Source organism: Rhea pennata, chromosome 1 (genome assembly GCF_028389875.1).
Source record: "Rhea pennata isolate bPtePen1 chromosome 1, bPtePen1.pri, whole genome shotgun sequence".
NCBI classification, from domain to species: Eukaryota; Metazoa; Chordata; class Aves; order Rheiformes; family Rheidae; genus Rhea; species Rhea pennata.
The window spans coordinates 43,485,900-43,506,423 of record NC_084663.1 but is presented as its reverse complement, the minus strand read 5'-3'; the positions used below and the strand labels follow the sequence as shown (position 1 = coordinate 43,506,423).

Sequence of the window (20,524 nt, the reverse complement as noted above, 5' to 3'; positions counted from 1 at the left end):
ATAAAATAAAGATACCTGGTAACTAGTAAGAGACTTGTTCCTCCTCATTTTGTGACCAATCCCCTTGTCATTGTTCATCAAAAATAGCAAACAAAACCTCCAAGCTTACTTTGGTCGGGTTATAATTTCTATTTATATTTTGAGTTTATCTCTTATCTTGTGCTAAGAAGATTGGAAACAAAAGCCAAACACAGCAATAAAAGTTTTCAGTTCTAGAGCTGTGCTGGAGACATCATCATTCCCCCTGTTGAAAATGTTCCTTTTGAGTGCAAGGTACATAAAACAAATTTATCCCGGAAAGACCTATCCTTATAAAGCATCTTGTCATTTAATTTGGCCTCGGCTAATTGGCAATTCAGACAGTAATTGGCTTCCAAGAACTCCAGACACAGCAGAGAGCATGGAGCTCCACTAGCTCTCGTGACACAGTGCCACCCCAGGGACATGGCCCTGCCACAACGTGTGCTGAATGCACCCGCCCTCCGAGACGAGATATGTGCCCTCACTTGGAGCCTGCCTACGACAGAAGACCACAAGGATTATTTGTAGGCATTGTGCATCCTGGAGGCACCAGCCTCCTCAACTACCCCAAGTGCAAGACCATCGTTTTGATTGCCAGTGCATAGGTGAACACAGAGCGAGAGAACGTGGCTCTCTCCTTCCCGGCTTTGTGCATTGGCCAGTCATACCTGAGCCCTTCAGATGAGACAGTTATCCCACCACCTCAACCAGTAGTCAGCATGGTGACCTGTTGTAAGTCCCTCTGTTATGTATTATCATTAACATTGCAGGGAAATGCTCACATTTTGTGAGATTAAACAGACAATAGGAATTGTAGTCGGATTTCTTTCTTTCTTTTTTTTTTTTTTTTTTTTTTCCTCCTGCCTGAATAGTCCGTATTTATCTCCAGGCAACAGAGAAGAAGGAAAGTACAGAGAGCTTGCAATGTCATCTGACTGTTTAACTCTTCAGACCTCGTCTAGGAGTGGAATGCAATGCATAATGAAATTCCCTTTTTTAAGCTAGAAAGAGTTCTGATACACTCAATCATTTACTGCGTTTCAGAAAACACAAAACACATTTTTTCAGACTGTGAACAAGAGCCCTTAACTTCTCAACCAAGAGAATGGAAAGTGAGTTGTTTTTCAGGCCAACGAGCCTGTACAACCTACAAGGAGATATTTATGCACTTACCTGATAGTCCACCAACGTCCATCTTCTTCAGGTTCTTTGCCTCTAGAATGACGACAGTCAGCTTGCCAGCAGTAGGCACATAACGGAGGGAGAAGCAGATATCACCCAGTTTTTCTTGCTGGAAAGCAAACAAGACATAGTGTGAGTTTTTTTTTATTTTTTTTTTTTTTGTTCTTAATCATTTTTGTACTTTTTAAATATAGTTGTAAAAGCCACAAAGACAATCAACAGGACTACATTTCAAATTCCTTCTGTAAAATAAAATGTTCAAATTAACAACATAAGGTATGTGCCACAAGTTGCCTAGCTTAAATCCTTGATAACCTCAAGTCTGTTGTAGCAACTGGATGTCACAAGAACTACTCTGTATGGAGCCAAACAGCAAGATATGTGCTGGCTACGATGCAGGCTACACAGCTTTCATCAGCACTTCATCTCAGACAATCCGGCTCCCGCAGATACTATTTGACATTTAACATCAACCGACAGAGGCATGATTTTTTTTCCAGATTGTGTTTCAGTGGAAGTCAATTAACACACATGCACACACCACCACTAGACTGTTTTTTGCAGAACAAGGATGTGGGTCTTTCTCACCGTACTTTGTCACAAAAGCAGAAAAGTGCAATAACCAACAAGCACAAAGCAATCTATAAAAAAGCTCTGTCTCCCATCTGACTGGCAAAATAGAGGGCAGAGAGGCTGGGAAAGCTCACAGTGCATCCCTCCTGCCATCACAAATAGCTGGAAGGATTTGGTTTTGCCTTCAGCCTCACGCCTATCAGCTGGGATCCTGCCAAACACAACCTTCCATCATTCATTGCTTCGTATTTTCTCAACAGGTCTGGCATAGAGGGAAAGGCTTAATTATGTTCAGAATTATAGGAACTTTGTTTCAAAAGTAAAGAGTAATCTATTTGAACTTGCAGACGTAAGAGAGAGCAAAGAGCAGAGCACCGCTTAGAAAAAAATCATTAGGATGATGAGAGCTGCCTTTCTGCTTTCTCTGAGGCACAGTGGTATCTCTAGGGGGTTAACTACGGTGCTTTTGAGAGAAGACGAATCAGGTTACACTAAATAGCCCTATAAGGCATTTCTGACAGCACTGTTTCTCTTTCAAAGACAGCAGTCCTTATGGCACATATCTATTTCCACAATTTATTCTGGCAGTAGACTATAAAGCTATAAAGTACATTTCTGTCAAGATATGGCTCCAGTGGCTTTTTTTTTATTATTATTATTATTTTTGGACTGTATTCCAAGGTTGCTTGTTGAAAAGTTTCGGGGGCATACCCAAGCTCTTTGCCAAGAAGAATGCTCTTTTCCTTCTCCCCCCTGCCTCCAAAAAAAACCAAAAAAGACATGGCAATGTAGGAGGTTTGAAAAGCCAAGGGGAAAGAGACAAACCAGAACCTCATCCAGAAAGCACCAGGAGCACCACTGATAGCAACTGTTCACAAATCCATAGAGGCAGTTGACATTTCACAGAGAAAAAACAGCCCATGTTCTAAGGATTTTGCCATGTAAAATCCACCAAAATGCTCTTTTTTTTTTTTTTTTCAAACTGGGAGCTTAAGTTTCTAAGTCATTTAAGATAAGTTGAATTTCAACCATTAAGCCAGATTGTTGGCATTGCATTAGAAATAGATGTCTAGCTAAACAGATACTTAAAACCTGTTTTTAGAAGCACTTCTGAAGATTAAATAAATATGTTGTCTTAAGGTGTTTTATTTACTGTAATCTGTGCAAATGAAGTATATACATATCTCTGTGTGCGTTAGCACTTTTGAAAGTTAAATCCCTACTGAATAGCATATACTGCATATATTGTAATTTCCTTATCTCAACAGCTCTTACACATAATCACATTTTATCCAGGTTTAGATAAAATCTGCAGTATATCCACCTGAAGGGTGTGTGCCAGATAGTCAGCTATACTTCAAAGTTTACATTTTCCTCCTGTATCTAAAGTTGCATGGCTCCACTTTAGAAGACATTCTTGGGGATGCAGGAATCTAGTTACGTTGTTTTAAATGAAGGATCGGAGCCTTACATTTTAAGAACTACTTGGCATCATGTAGTTATTGTTCCTTTTAATTTTCAAAAACTTAGAAACTTCAAAAATACTATAATACCTATAAGATGGTAGACTCTGAAATAATCATTATATGCTGGGAACAAGACATTAGGATTGTAATAGATAGCTCCATGCAGAACATTAGCTCAGTGATCACCAGTGGTCAAAAAACGTATAGAACTAACATAAAGTTAAAAAAAAAATTAGGGAAGGCACAGCAGGAAGGAACAGAATAGCTTATGATGTTAAATATATCCATCCATGTATAAAAAACTGTATAAATGCATGTGCACCTCTATCTTGAAAACTGGTATGGTTATTGTGTTCCTCCCCCCACCTCTAAAAAAAAAAAAAAAAAAAAGTATATGGTAGAATTTGGAAAAGTTTCAAGAAGAGTACGAGGAATGATCAAAGATATGACACAGGTTCCGTATCAGGAACAGCTAAGTAGATTAAGACTCTTCAGGTGGGAAAGGAGATAATTGAGAAAAGGTAGCTTAGAGACCTTGACTGCCCCAGCAAAGCTATAAAGATATTATGACCTGGTTTGAAAAAAAGAGACCCTGGTATCACAAAATTTACATTTTTAACTCATATCTAAAGAACCCAAGATATCTTTCAGGGCATGGACTGCATTTTTGTGGATACTTACTAATCCTCTTTGTCCATATAGGCTGTTCAAAATACCAGCATAGATTCTGACCATGGAAATACGGATTTTAGGTGTTCAGTCTGCATAGCTCATGCTCAGCTCTAACCGACCATGCAATGGCCTGGTGACAGCAATACACGCTCCTGTTCCCTTGACATTCAGTTTTGGAACTGGCTGTGTTTGCTGGGCTCACGGTGAAGTTGATCTATCACTTGCAGCTTGTTTAGAATGGAAGAAATCAATTGCCCACTGATTTGTGTTATCACAATCATAGATAACCCAGCCTCCTTGCATCCTTCGCAGTAGCTGCTCTATTACCTGGTAGACTTGGTTTAAATTAGCCTGCTTGATTTATGGCACTTTGCATAAGACCGAAACAGAGCATGTTTGAAAGTTCTGCTTCGTCTCCCATTTCAGACACCATTGTACTCACATATTATCCAACACATGAAGGCTCTGCCATCAGACCTGGGTTCAGGAGGCAGCAGTTTAGTTATAGCGGCATGGGAACTTGCATTCCTCAGAAATGTACCTCATTTACTGGCTAACATTTATTTCCGTAGTTATTTTTCAATTAATACTGCACTTCCTATATACAGTTCCTTGGATTGCTCTTATCCAGCTATTTCTACATGTGTATGTGTATTTGTGTTGAGACTGGAGCATGTTTAGTAAGCACAAAATTGTATTAGGATAGTTGTTTCTGATCTGGGTGCTTCAGCAGAGGCTGGAGGAGGTACTTTACAAACACAGTTATTGCCACAGAGTCCATCACCTCTCACCAGCCTTTTTCCATCCGCAATCATGTTATGCTTCTGTGCAAATACTGCAATTGTCTACACAGAAGAGTAATTTTATGAGAGCATTTAATGCATTTTTAGCCTCTTTTAATGTAATTTTAGCTGCGGGAAGCATGGAGGAGAAGCCAGTACCTTGTAAACAGCAGTTTTTTGTAGATCACCAGCAAGCTATGGGAAATGGCAGCAGGTGATGGACTCATTCTAGTGAATAACTTGAAGAAAAAGCATAGGTACCTCTTTAAATTCCAATAGAATGACATTTAGTACTTTTTTTGTTGTTATTAAAATCTGTATAACTGCATTCCTCAGTATTTCTTGTACGTTTACATTTTCTCTTTGCATGACTGCCACAGGTTTTCTGTTCCTAGGTAGGTTTGTATTTTTTTTCTATAATTCCTTAAAATATTTGTTGGGCAAAAAATACTGCGAGTGGCAGCACTGCAATGAAGCAACAAAAAGCAATCACTAGAGGTGGGGTTTGCAGGAGATAATTACAAACCCCTGCAGGGCTATGAGGTACAGATGAGTGCTTCTGGCATGGTGATTATCTCATGAAGGTGCCTTATTGTTATTATGAATTTCTTTCAGCCCGATGTATAAATAATTTATGTTAGTAAATTACTTTGATCTCTGATGGAAACTGCAAGTTAGTGTTAGAAACTTCCAACTGGGAGGTTCACAGACATTAACCTATTCATGTATAATGCCTAAACACCAATCAAAAGACTTGCTCCATCTAAGCAACTTCATAATTTCATTACATTTAAAGAGGATGCGATGCAGTAAAACATAAATGACATAGACAGCACTGGTACCACTTCTTCAGCTTATAAAAAGCTATTTAAGGCCCTCTTGAGAACCTGGTCTTTTTAGAGAAGGCTCCAGGTGGCTCCTGCCTGTCTCACATCTCCTGCTTTCTCTTGTCAGTATTCACTTTGGCCTTGGTAACGGTGTTCTAAAGAGCTATTGAGAGAAATGCTATTTATGCAGATTATTCTCATTCACATTACAGAATCTCTACCAGTAATATCCGTCTTCTTCATATAAATATTCTCCATATTTTCATGTAAGAAGATACAAAAAAGTTGATGCTTGTAGCTCTTTTGGTAAAGCAAAACCAAAATAACGAGCCACAGCACCCGAGGGTTTTTCCTAATGGGACCTAAGACTCCAAAATAGTCAGTGGAAGGATGTAAACACACAATGGGGTAGATTTCCAAATTCAGTACCAGTTTTTGATTCTGGGTATTTGCATAAGCTTCAGAGAAACACAGTAGGATGTGTTTGTGGGTGAAGACCCAAAATACAATCTTCCACCAATCAATATTTGCAATACGAGCCAATATTGTTCACTGTATAGTTTTCACGCCAATTAGAATGTTTTAACATTCTCTGGAGAAAACAGGGACAGCACAAAAATGGGTTATAAGCTAACTGACTTCTTTCAAATTCAGGAAAACTGTAAGGACAGAATCTCTAATTCTAACCAATACGAAGTAAAAATCCTACATCCACGGGCTTCAGTTAGGTCACTGCATTCTGTGTCCACTTATAGAGACCTCAAATCTAACAAATTTGTTCTCCTGGCATGTCAGCAATGAATACATGAAGCCACCAAGGCATCATTCTAACACTAGCAGCAGAATCGCTGCACTGTTAGATGCACAGATGAATAGATGCAGAAATTGATAACGTGGACTGGCCACAACTTCAAGTAAGCCACTGTAGCAAGTGGGCAGAATTAGCTACCCATACACATAGCTGGGACCTATAATTGGGAAAATATCATGTGTCATGTCCCCCTCCCCCTCCCCACCAGTACAAACAGGGAGCATACTGAGAAATGGAGAATGAGATACTGGTTTGCTGGGCTCCTTCCTTTTCTTTAAATATGAAATTTTATTTCTGCAACAGCTGCCTTCAACATTACAAGCTTCAAGCACATTACAGTTTTAATAAATACATAGTTAAAGAATCAAGTAAAAAATCCTAGCCTTGCAATAGGTACTATCAGGCAAGAAAGAAAATCTTTTGCTCTTAGACTTGCAAATCAGGAAACAGATGACCCATAATATGAAGATCTTTCTGCCACAATTAGGCAAAGGAGTGGGAAGTGAGCAAGAAGTTCTTAAAATCCAGTTTACATAAACAGGCTAGAAATAGATGGTACAGGAGAGAAAGGAAAAGGAGATCAGAAAAAAAAAAAAAGAAAAGCTGGAGGGAGATTTCAGCTAATGTGTCAGCCCATTCTTATGTCCCTTTTGGAGACTCTCACCTGAATATTTATGCACAGCAAGTATCACTGCATCTCCAGGTCTATGGACTATTTGGGGGAGAAAGTACTGAGGATGAATAGGAAAGGCAGAATTTTCCTGTGCCTTTTCAATCCAAAGGCAGAAGCAGATACTTCAGACTTATGAAATGTTAACTACAAACCCAGTCAATATAAACTTAAAGGCTTTAACAACTAAATCACTAGCCTGACAAGCAGAACAATTCCTTTAGTGTCAAAAAGAATTTCAAGTCTGTGAACACAGCAGCAATGCTGTTAGATAGCTAGCACTAACCAGGTGCAAAATGCCTCTGGAGATAAGGAGGAACCTTCCTCCTGGCTGCATACATTGCACTTTTGAAGAAAATCTCTTAAAATAATACAAGTATGAACAGATGAGTGCCCTGTTGTTCACTTGCTTATTCAGGGATCAGTCTTTATTCATAGGAATAACCCACTTGTCTTCTAAAATGGAAGTACAAAGTATCTGTGGGCAAAAGACTTTCATCTTTGATTTCACTAACATTATTTCAGAGATGCATTTCATAGGTCGTACTCTCTTCAAACGTGAAAGCTTGGCCATAAAGGGAAGTTCCTGTTAGTGTTCAGTTACAAGCCACATAACAAGTGAATTAAGAGGAAAAGCAAAGTGAAATAAGTTATAAAAGGAGATCTAAAGAGAAACAAAGTGAAGATCCAGAGAGCCTGTTTCAGATGCTATAAAAAAGGGATCAGCGGTGACAGCAGTCTAAGAGGGGACAGAAAGGAGACTGATGCTAGGTGAACAGGGAACAGAAATAGAATCAAAGGTCCGCAAGGGAAGTTTTAAAAGAGAGAAGTTTTAGAGAGGACCGGGAACAACCTTTCAAAGTGAATTTATTAGAGGTATCAGGAGGTGATATCTGTAGGCATATAGTTATGATATAAAGCAGGAGTGTGCAAGAGCTAAGCGAAACAGCTTTAATTGCATATTCCTTTCCACTGCTTTCCCTACCACAGTCCTACTCTGCGACTCCTTTGTCATACCACCTCTGTAAAGCAGCACTGTTTTTTACCTTTGCTTAAAGGGAACAGAGCTGGCAGGATCTTCCTATGGAAATAACATCTATGTTTTTCACTCTGAACAGCACCACTTGGCATAGAAATTATCATCACTGTTCTTCACAGATCTCTGTCTTCTTTTTGCAAACTATCTATATTTATATATGTATACATAAAAACCCCTAGCTGATTCCATTTATTTTAAGTGCCTTAATTATGTAATACTCTCCAACTCACTGGTAAATCAGATTTGAAAGCAAGTTGGGCAATAATCTGAACCAATCATTGTTATTAAAAAAATTAACGGACAGGTTCTGTCAGCTCACTTCTTTTTCTCCTCTATATTACATTTTTAACTGTTTACAGAAAGCATTTTTATTAATGCTTTTTAAAAAGCAGAACAAATAGAAAGAATAAACACCATCATTATTAGTGGAAGATGACACTTCATGGTCATCAGTTTAAAAGCATTGCAATCAGTGTTGGCTCTTGCAAAATGAGAAAAGCAGTGGCTGACAGTACTTGAAATCAAAAATTAGCAGAAATGCACCCTTTGATTGCCAAACAGGAGACCGTGATGCCAAATGTACTGAGTTCTTAATTAAACAAGAGTATGATTTTCTTCAATAAATGAGAAAGGTGGGAATGAATTAAAACAAACATAGATCCCCAAACATCATAGACTGGCTTTCAGTAACTCTTTGCCTACCCACAAATGCTTGCAGCTGGCTGTTCTGCTCTAATGATTGCATCTCGTTCTGTTTTGCCACTTGGCTTCTCCTCAGCTCCTGCCTGATCATATTTCTAAATGTCACTCACGTTTATGCAGGCTACTGCACAAAACAAAATTAATTTAACTGAATGGCACATTAATGTTATTACTTTTGACAGCATGGAAAACTTATTAACTATAGCATGTCACAAGGCTAGTCTTTGAGTGGGTAGTCTAAGTACAACATTGAGAAGAAATGTAATACATTTGAAACATTTTTTTTTGGATTATCAGACACTATGAGAAGTCAAATCACAAAGCTTTCCCATAATTATTAGAAAATTACATGTGTATTGCACTCTACAGATAATCCTTGTCCTACTGTGATAGCATACTGGAAGGTACAGCCCAGCACCCTTGTTTGAGTTGAAAACAGCTCTTGTAGTAAGTATGGGCAGTTTAATGCTTAGTTAGTGTACTACCAAAAGATTGTGTGGTTTCTGAAAGTGCTCAAAGGCTTTAGACTATGGATTGAAATTGTAGCATACATCAGAAAATATACAGGGTCAGTAGATATCAGGGAACTGTAATAAAAAGCCCAAGAACCAAATCAATTACGGATTACTTATTTATACCCCAAATAACATCTTATATATAGTGTACTATTTTCCTTAAAATAACACATGCAGATTTTAGACAGGGTCAGTATTCCATTTTATGTGGTGATGTATTAAAACCTTGGCACGAACATAGTCCTTGCTACAGTGGCATTACATTTTCAATTAATGACAAGACAGAACAAATAGATTAAACAAACCAGTAGGTGGGAATGAGTGGAATGATGGAATGAGTAATTCCCTATAGCTTCTGGTAAATTCTGCTAAAATCCAACATCTCCACTGAATGATTATCAGGTGAATTCAGTCATGCCATTACTGACACTATACCGTATATTTTTGTTTGAGCTGCAAGAAGCACAAAGATAAATTCAGTGGAATTTGTGGATTAACTTCACAGACAACCACTTTTTTCCCCTTTCTTCTGCAACAGAATAAAAAGATCTTGCACCTTGACTAGTCAGAGCTCCACTACAAACAAATGGTTCCCTGTGCAGTGACACTAACAGAGTCTAGTTCATTCGACTCCCGTGGGTTTATTTTCTCCCATTTCCTGCTTGCATTAACACCAGCTCAGCTTTCATGTTTTCCCAGGACATCCCCCTGCACTACCCTCAGCTTTCTTCCATGACTGCAGATCACAAACCCACATAACACAGAAGAGTTGCTTCTTTAGGAAATACAGCTGAAAAGGAACTGGGGTTGCTAATGGCCAAACCACATTCAGGTAATGTGAGTCAACAGCTGAAAGGTGAAGTCTTACGACAAGACACTTCTCCATTTGTGATTTAGCAAGATGATAAGACTCTTTGCTTCAAACATAATTTTATCTAAGCTAATACCATTCTTCTATTTCCGTCCACTGCTTTTGTTCTACTACTTTGTGCTATTCTATTTCTGTCTACTGCTTTCAGCTCAGGCAGGATCTGAAATCCCTCTCTGTTCTCCATTTGGGAAGTTGTGATTTATTTTCCTCTTTCACTAACTTTTGTACTGGATATTTTTCCAAAGCCTCTAAACATCCTGTTAAGGTGGGATAGGGTAAAGGATACAGATCTGGAAAAGAGGCAAGATGAAAATCCTCAGAAAAGCTCAAGGCTCTCTTTCTCTACTGCCTCCTGGTTTTAAGGAACTCAGAAATATATAAAATGCTCTCTCATATCATTTCAATATTCAGTAATTTCCCAGCTAGAATGAAGAAACTAATTTTCTCAGAATATTTTGAAATAGTAAGTTGAAACAGTGCATGAAGAATGAAGAAACTCTTTCCACAGCCCTATGCATTATAAGTTTTAAGTTCAACTTATTAAGAATTTTTCTTCTAAACTACTGCTATGTATTCAATCCTATTGACTTTTCCTTACCAAACTCATGTCCACTTCTAAACCAAGCTTTCAAAAAGATATTTTTATGAAGATACTGACATGTATTACAGTTTTTGGCTAAAAATATACAGACAAAAACCTCTTTTATTATTCCACTTTCCTTGACTATTTCACTTTGAAAAATGTACTCTCTTAACACATTCTTTAGGAAGACAAGTCAGCTCATCAAAGGTCATCGTAGCAATCAGTACTACACACTGAATTTTATTAATCTCTTCAGTAAGAAGAAAGAGGTCACTGCAGTCATCTATAAAAATCTAGGAAAGAAGACTCTACTTATCAAGAGATCTCTGGCTCAATGATGTTCATTTTTAATAAATCTTAGTCTGGAAGGAAAATTCCAGAAGACTGGAACACTGCTAATGTTATGCCCATATTACTCAAAAAGGCCAAATGGGAAGAAGGTGGTATCTATCGGCCCATGTGCCTTTTATCGAACCCAGATAAAATAAAGGAAGAACTCATAAAAGTTTGCATTAATTACAGTTTAAAGGATACAAGATATAATGAATGTGTAGTCACATGGTTTTATGTAAACTACGTCTTGTCAGCTAAAACTAGATTCATTTTGTGACAAGACTGTATATTTGGTTTAATAAGAAAACATTCATTAAGCTATTTCAACTTACTATTTCAAAATATTCTGAGAAAAATATTAGTTAATTTTTTTTTTGTTTTTCTGTTCAAGGTCTACTGCTATTCTTACAAATGTAAGAGATAAAATTTCTACTGATAAAGTTAACAGGTGATGCAAGAATTAGCATAAGCATAAATAATAATGACAGAGGTTGGTCAGTGAGAAAGTGCTAAATCACTTAGCTGGAGTCAGTCACAGAAAGTACATTTTCTCACAGCCAAAAGCAAAAGGTATACATCCTAAGACAAAGAACTCAGATTGTATCTAAGTATCTACTGAATCTGGAACTATCTCTTACATGGCAGTGCCTCCTGGTGAGGATTTAGGGTTATAAGCCGCAGACTATGAACTGCTAATGCAACACTATGGAACAGACTCAGCAGTAAGAATGAGCAGAAGTAGCAAGTGACTTTGGCAGGAATATCCAGAACATGGCATATGGTTCTTGTGTAAATAATTTTTAAAGCTGCTGCAAACTAAGAAAAATGTAAAAAGCCAAAACTCTTATTGGAAAGGGGGAGAAAAAGCCTAATAGAGATAAAAGATGAATTTCTGTAGCTTTTTAAGAGGATTGAAAGTGACTTGATTACAGCGCATAAGTACACCCATGAAGAGGAAACACCAGTATTAAAGGGCTTGAATCTAGTGAAGAAGGGCATAACAAGAGCCAAGGACTGGAAGTGGAATCTAAAAGCATGTAAATAAGAAATAAAGTAGACAGTTTTAACTCAGAGAGAGAATAACTGCTGAAGTTATCAGAGAAGTGTATTTTTCTCCATCTCCTGATGTCTTCAAATCAGTAACTTGTAGCCTATTTTGATTTGTAGACCCTCTAAGACTTTCCAGCAGAGGTGCAAAGCTGTCTACAGTGAATGCAGGTCTACTGGCAATAGCCTACTCTTTGTGAGATCTCAAGCAGAATTTTCCAATGGAATTTTCACAAAATTCTGATTAGATTATATCAAAATGTTTCATGGGATACTTGGTTTTAGTGATCCTCCATCAAAAAAGCATGTTGGATAGTGTTGAAAGGCAGAATACAATGAGGAAATCAGAGCTTTCAAAGCTTGTAGTCTATGGCCATGTAACTATGATGAACTGTCATGGTCTGAAATTCAGATTATTGCTAGCTCCCTGCTCCAGAACCAAGCAAATCTAGCTTCCAAGCTTGTCAGGGGGTTTCCTCGTGCTCCCTCCCTCCCAGCTTGGCATGGGAGGGCTGGGGGGGGGGAGGGGTAACACACTATCTCCCAGATGCTTCCAGTTTCCTACATTGCCTTTGATTACAGGGGATTCTTTAATAAGCTCCTAAAAGATTTAGGAGCCCTCCAGATTTAGGGCAGACAACCTCATTTTGTTTAGAAAATATCCTATTTGACGGAAATAGTAATATTTCTAATCTAAACAAAAGGCCTTTGAAATGACATTTTTTTTTAAAAAAAGATAATTTTAATGCTAGCTAGTTTAGGATCTATGCAAGTAAAACAGATAAAATTTAAAGAACTCTCATATTCAGCAAGTCAGAAGAGCGCCTATAGTCGTGTCCTCTGGTGATAAACCCAATGAATCAATGAACAGGTGCACTAGAAAGTTGAAGAAGCATGTTGCAGTGTTTACATACAAGATATTCTCAGCTTTATATTTAGTGGTTGCACTTAAGGATGATAAACTAATATCATCCTTAAGGATGATAAGCTAATTTTTAAGATAGGGAAGATATAAACAGGAAAGTTTCAGTCTTAAATTCTTATATAATGTGACCAGTGTTTGTGCTCGCAGGAACTTGCACTAATTGTAAAACTCTGAAGTTAAAATCCAAGCAGAAAGCCAATATTCTCAAAATCCAAGCATATGATTGCTGCTGCAAATGTAGTAGGGCTTAATTAAAATCTCTTCTCATTTAAAATTATTATGTATCAGAAAATATTAATTATTTTGGAGTTCTACGTTTTTGAATAAGAAGGTTGTAACTTTCAATACACTGCATGTGCATTTTTTTCAGCTAGGCAGATGGATAAAACTGAAAGCACACAATTGTCCATTAAGAAATCAACCAAGAGTTTACCATCACAGACATACATTCTGAAGAAATGATCATGCCTGTTAAGTGATTTTAAATGCTGTAATGATTTCAAGGACATGTTGAAAGGTATGGTCCTGGAGAAATATCATTGTTAGCTACACCAAATCACAATGGGATTAACTGTTCCTCATTGCAAAAATGGGTGGGGAAGCCCACACTCCAGTACATATTTAGATGGAACATCACATTCAGATGGAAAAAAAAACCTGGAAACAGCGTTTTTTGAAGGCTCTGATATTTATTTCATATAAAAATGTTTAGGAGTGACAGAAAAAGAAAATGCAGGGACAAAAATTAATATAAAAAGAAAGGAGTCTTGGTTACAGCGATGTGCTGTGAGAACTGAAGCTTCTACTTTGTGTTGCAGAATTGCAATAGTTGTACCTATTTTCTGTACAATAGGTAAAAGCAAAAAAATTAGAGTAATCAAAATTAATTCAAATGACCTCCTGGAAAACTTGCCTGCTCTAAAACATCACAGAAAATGAATGTTCAGCCTGACTGGTTAATGTAAAAGTCTGAATGAATAAAACCACTTTCAGCATAATTCACTGCTATCTAATTCTGGGCCGGGCATTAACAGAGAGGCTGGGGATGTCAGCTGCAGACCTCGAGGCACTCGCGTGAGAGTGAGATGCTGCCAGCTCAGAAGCCTGAACTCTAGTAATCAACAGCAGAGATCCTGCAAATTTTCAGTTATTATGGAAGATATGGAAAACCAAAAGTAAACTAACTAGGTTCCAGGCAACCCAGCAGCTCTGAAGATTACCAGGAGCAGCTTAAACAGAACTGAAAATTGGTTAAGGATCTAATGGAGGGCTCAGGCCTCATCTGGCTACAGCCATCTGTACCACCAAGAAGCCGCACTGCCCTGTTCTACACTGACAGCATCGCAAACAAGTTATAAACTCTGCATAACAGTAATCTTCCAGGGAGTGATTTAAGCAAGAATTTCAGAACAAGGCTTTCATCTAAAAAAACGATATTTGAACTCAAGATCAGCCACAATTGGAAAGAGACACTGGAGAAGGGCTCTCAAATTTAGTTGCTATTATCTGTGATGGCGGAAGAGGCAGTAAGTCCTAATTCTGTTCCATTGTAGGGGAATGCACCTAGCTGGTCAAGCAGCAATGACATATGACATACTGCTTCAAACTCTCTTCCACATTGCCAGTTTGGAAATTCCTGCCTTTGGCGCTACTTCAGCGACAGTAATTGCAGATACCATCTTCAAGGAGAATGTCCAGGCCTCCATTTCACTGGATTCAATTCAAGATATTTCTCTTTACCTAGTGTTAGGCCATCAAGAAGCTCTGAGAAACAGCCAGACGGGATCTGGGTTCAAGAAGGAGAACGGAATGGAATTTCATCCACACACTGATGGCCTCAGCTCAACATGAGTTGCATTCTTCTCTCAGTAGATAGCAGGAACAGTCATTCTCTTGGCAATGAGTATTTTCAAGTCCTCCACAGAGAAAATTTTGTACCTGAAAACTGTGTGTGGAAGGGACAGAGCAACTGTAGTACCACTCCATCCACCTATGCAGCCAGGCAGCTGTCCAAAACAAAAAAGGTCATTGTAAATGCAGTTAAAGGCTGCTGCCAAAACTATTCAAGTCTTCATAAAAGCTTTTTAAGTTCCATCAGAAGATACATCATAAAGGTAAGATCTATTTCGGCTCTCTCGCACACACACAGAATGAGAACATGCTGAGGAGAGAGGAGGCGGAATGAGTCACACAACTCTGACCTCTGGCCAATGTAGATACTACAGGTAACACCAGCTTAAGGCTGTGCAGGCTAAAAAGTGCTCCTTGATTATTGTTAACTGATTCAGGTGTTTGGAATGATGGTAGAGGTTAAAAAAAAGCCTATAAGAATGACAAACTAAGAAATCAGCCGAAGTTCTATGTATTTCTCCCCTTCTGTGGTTGGTGATACAAATGTCTGGAGAGAAAGGTAGAGGACAGAGGGAAAATGGTTTGAATTTAAACAGTGGCATCATCTTGGAGTAAAATTGCTCACTATTAGAACTCTAGATGACAGAGAGGTTAAAAAACAAATTGAATCGTGTATCACCAAAATTATAAACGTACATGCTCAGATAAGCTACAGAAAAGTATTTATATCTATCTTATTTTCTTCTTTAAATTTTATGTATCATATATAGTTACATATGAACATCCAAGAATAATAGTACTTGCTTTGATCTGTTTGACTGGAAGTGAAAGTCTAGCTATGATCAGTCCTTTGAAAGACCTGTGTACATGGCACAGACACCAAGAACCTAAAATCTAGAAATGTCAGTTTTCCATTAACCTACAAGGCAAGAAAACATAAAATGCAGAAACAGAGATATTCTATGAAAAGGGCTTTTCCTGCAAGTTATTATTTTGTATAACAGCATCCTACCAAGACTGAATTAGACACGAACAAGAGAAAAATGCTGCACTATTCCAAAGTATTTAGAATCTAATTTAAATCATGATGTCCTGACTGTCTTTTTCTTCTGTGTTATGATAATAACAATCACAGAGTAGGCTGCAGAAGGAAAGAGGGAAGAGGTACAGGGCTGACTGTACCAAAACCATCCAGTTACATCAACAGTCTATATGAGTAATTTCTTGGGCCTTTGGTGGAAGGTTGAGTTTAACTAACAGGTAACTTAGGAACAGGTTATCACTATCTATTACCTATCCGGCCTACAAATAAGACCTGGTAATATGCCCTAACTTCATGCCTTCTACCTCTTAAAAATATTATCGTAAATACAATAAAAGTCCAATACCATCAGACTGCTAATACAGTACTATGTTCCAGATTCTAACTGTGATTTTTCTAAAATAAGGACATTTGGTGCCAATTTGTGTCACAGGTACAATGCAACGTGCTTCAAGTGCCAGTTAAGCACGTTGTTAAACTAAACTGAAACACAACAGGCTCTGAAAAGAGGTTAAATGGTTACTATGGTAATCCCTGACATGGTACAAATTGGTGTTTAAGAGCTGAGAGAGGAAAAAAAATGAAGGAAATGATTAATCTCTCTCTCTCTTAGACTACTATTCCTAAATCTTTGTCTTCAAGCTTTTCAGAAATACATCTTTCTCTGATCTTTCTGGAAACTATGGTCCTTTAGTTCTACATGGAGTGGGCACAGCAAAGATAGAAGAGAGCCACATCAGATGCCTCAGCTTTTCTCTGAGCAAGCTGTCTCCGTCTTTGAGAGAGCCGCTCTTCCTTCCTGCCTGTCACTGTTCTGAAGGTTGCTGAGAAGGTTTCCTGCTAATGACACTTATGATGGAGTATTTTGATACAGTCATCTCACAGCTTCCCTTAGCTCCTCATCCTGGTTCATGAAACAGCAATCAGATAATGACTTTTGTCACTCTGTCGGTTTGCAAGGAAAGGGGACAAAAAGACATATGATATTAAACATCTAACAAAGTTTTTGACTGGAATCCTAGTGAGGGCTGCGGATTCTACCCTTGGATAATGCATTTACAGATGCTGTAATAAGAAGAATAAGTAAATAAATAAAATAAATAAAAGTCATGGTGCAGAATAATACAGGAAAATTGCATTTATAGCATATTCTATGGTCCTTTCACACCAAATGGCAGATTCTGCAGGTGCATGTACAATCTCGCCTGGATTACAGAGCTATTATTAATAATTGGTAACACTCCATAGCAGATTGGGGCTGAATTCCCTGGAATTCCTTCTGCAGCTTTAATCTGAGACACCTCCACATCACGTACCTTTAGCACCTTCCCCTCTCAGCACACTTCAGCCCATGCAAATGACTGATATGGTAACTGACTGAATTACCTGCAGGTAGATCGCAGAGTATTTCCAGGATCTAAGCAATGCAGATTCTGCTTAAGTCTTGCTAACATGAATTTTTAAGCCTTTCTCTCACCATCTTTCTAAAAAGCCATCACAGAAAACCTCTTCAAAACATTGCTTTCCAAACCCTACTGTACATTTAACATCCAAGTCCAGTGCTTTTGAATCTCCCGTGGTTGGCCTGCCCTATTTTCTCTGTCAAGCTTTTAAAAATATCCTATCCTTGAGCATTAAGAACCAAAACAACTATGTTACAAGAGACAAAAATGGGGAATCTTTCTTCCACTATTTCCTTCCTTTGGCCTTGTAACTCCATTTCATTTCAGTGAATTTCTGCAAGGTCTTTAGGAATGTGCCTTGTTGCAAATCATTATTAATATTATTTTGTATATGGATTATTAGATGTTTACACTGACTGTAGATGCACAGGCAAAGATGTAGATGCAAAGGACCCCCTTTGTCAGCACAGTTGTACCTCAAGATGCCCTACTGCTTTTGAAAATCAATGGTAATAAGTACGTTTCTGACAAATATGCAAAGCAAGTTTTTCTGATCTCTGGAGAGAATACTATCTGGAAACCAATGGGCCCCATCAGAGCCTGAATTTAACACTGTCTCTGTACTTCTGCTTCATTTTTACTGTCTCTGTAATTCAATTTAATGTCTGTAAAGAAAGACGGTTTGAGATGAATCAAGACAACTTCCCTTTTGATTTCAAGGAAGCCAATTATGTTCTTTTTGTTATGAAACAAGAGTACCTCTGATCTCCAAAGGTGGGTTTCTTTTCCAGAGAGGGAGTAAAGAAACAGAATATTCAGCAAAGGTACATGGTGGGATTGCCGAAAATTTCAATATGAAAGGTGAGAAAAGAAATGTAGAATTCTAATAGCCTGGAATGAAGAGTTGCAACTGCTCTATTTGAATCATAGGGTTTTACGTTTCAAATCATAGCATTTTAATATCTTAAATTTCAAGATGAAAAGCAGATAATTAGCTGTTGAAGAATTTCACATCAGGCTTGCTTATCCTCAGACTTAAGCCATCTCCCATATTTTAAGAGACTCTGTTCTGTTCCCTGTCTCACTATCAAATTCAGTTCTTCTTGAGGACAGCCGTTGCACTACTCTATGCATGTTTAACATAGTGCATTTACTGTATGCAACTCTGCCACAAAATTTGAAAATTAAAAGGTCCTTAGATTTAAAATTTAAAGTTTTAAGTGGTTGTAAGATGGGGTGAACTTGAGAAAACTTGAATACCATGCAGAAAACGTAGTGATCCAATTTAATATGCAGCTAAATAAATGCAACCTCACATTTTAAATTTGTCTGACACTCTGACAGCATCTCCATAGGGATAATGATACTTTCTTTTGCAAAGCACTATGATATCTGCAAAGCTGTGTAAGAGCTAAGAGTTATTATTAGAGATGGGAAGAGGCCTATTAGATCGTCTGTCCATCTCTGGTATAACGGAAAATGACAGTGATTTGCTGCTGTGATTTGACAGTGACATTTTTACAAATGTCCTTTCCTCTAAACTCTCTGCAAGTGTCAGCGCTGAGGATGCAACGAGGTAGATGGCTTACTAGTTTTGTCAATCTCCAACTTCTATGAAGGTTACTGAAGGTACTCCTGCTTTCAACTTATTTTTTGGAGATGGAGAAAAGAATAATCTGTATGAATAGCATACATGCCAAATTTCACAGAATTAGACTTCCATATTCCAGTTGCAGACTGCCTGCATCTCCTGTGCCTGCAAGGAAGTGCTGTGGCACCTCTCCTGCTCAGGGCTGTGCGTGGCATACAAAGGAAGCTGTAGTACTGCTCTCTGTCTGTCTGGTGTGTCCAGGTTCCCACCACAAGGGCCATGCACAAAAGGTGCCCAATACAGCCCACTGCAACATGAGCACATCTGCATCAGATAAACAAATTCACGGTGGATGTCGTGATGTATAATGCATGGAGTCGTACACGCTGGCACTCCTAGTGGATCTGCAGAAGTGTTTGTGCTGGATTCTGGCAAGCTGAAGGTCCTTCTCCCCAAGGAAGAAGGTTCTGCTTCTCTACGGCTTTCAAAGGAGAGCCCTTCCTGTTCCTCTTTGTATTCCCATACTCCCCCAAATTTCTTGGAATGCTTGCTATGACAGGTTTTGAATTTAAGTGCCAATATAACAAAGTGTCTGGAGAGAAATTGGGTGAAGTATGCAGGAGATGACTCTCAATATGATTCATACTGCTGTGACCGAAGGAGAGGTCTGTCTGGCCTTCTGTACTGGAGTGATAACAGATATTAAATGCAGTGTGTACTCAGATAAAGTTAATGGCAGTGACATCTGGTAGATGACACAGAGGAGCAAACTCCTATCATCTGTTTTTTTACACTCTGTGCCCAAACCATTATATGTCAGACTTGGTAATAGAGAACAATCTTTCAGTATCTACCATTCTTCCCTGCCATGCTCTCAGTCATACAAGACTGAAGGACTATTAGATACATCACCCACCATATATTCACAAAGGTAGTAGAGCTAAAAGCAGCTGGTGAAAAAGGATTCAAGTACTTAGCTCATTAATAGTGGCCTCCCCAATACTTAGCAGTCATTGCGCAGACTAGTACACTCCCAAAGCACTCCACAGTCATAACAAAAGTTTATGTAGTCTTTTACTTTCCAAGTGCTTAACCAGTAAACATATTAATAAGACTTTTCCCAGAAGAGAATGGAATGTCACAGAGATGCCATTCAAATGGCTGGGCCTTGAGAGGTAGGTAATCTTCAAATATTTCATTAAACCTTCATCCTCTGCCACGAATTTCAAGCCCATATAGAAAAAAGGATGGAAAGTACAATGGAGCTTTATGAGCAAAAAGAAGAATAACTGCTTGTAAAATTATATCCTCTTCTGCAGTTATAGTGCTCATTAAATTGTATATTCTATGATGTGCACCAACTGAATTCTGCATAAAGTGAAATGAATCTACCGATGCCACCTAGACGACTATTTCAAAGCGACTGGTCATGTTTGCCTCTGATGTGCTTTGGTATACATCTGTTTTCAGGTCATAATGAAAACATTAAGAATAGTTTGGTACACTTAATCGACAATATATTTAGAATTCTAATTAGTGGTAGGTTGTTAGGAAGTAACACATCTATCAAATGCCGTAAGGGCGAAAAACAAAACAAAACATGCCATTCTTCACATGG

General features: G+C 38.2%; 1 protein-coding gene across 2 annotated transcripts in view; it reads right to left on the bottom strand.

Moving 5' to 3' along the window:
• Positions 1-20,524, bottom strand: part of SYT1 (synaptotagmin 1) — a 345,804-nt gene that overhangs the window by 48,716 nt on the left and 276,564 nt on the right. For both annotated transcript variants that reach the window (XM_062568014.1, XM_062568022.1), the window contains exon 9: positions 1,195-1,312. In XM_062568014.1, the coding sequence (XP_062423998.1) occupies positions 1,195-1,312 (118 nt within the window). The remainder of the gene's footprint in view (positions 1-1,194; positions 1,313-20,524) is intronic.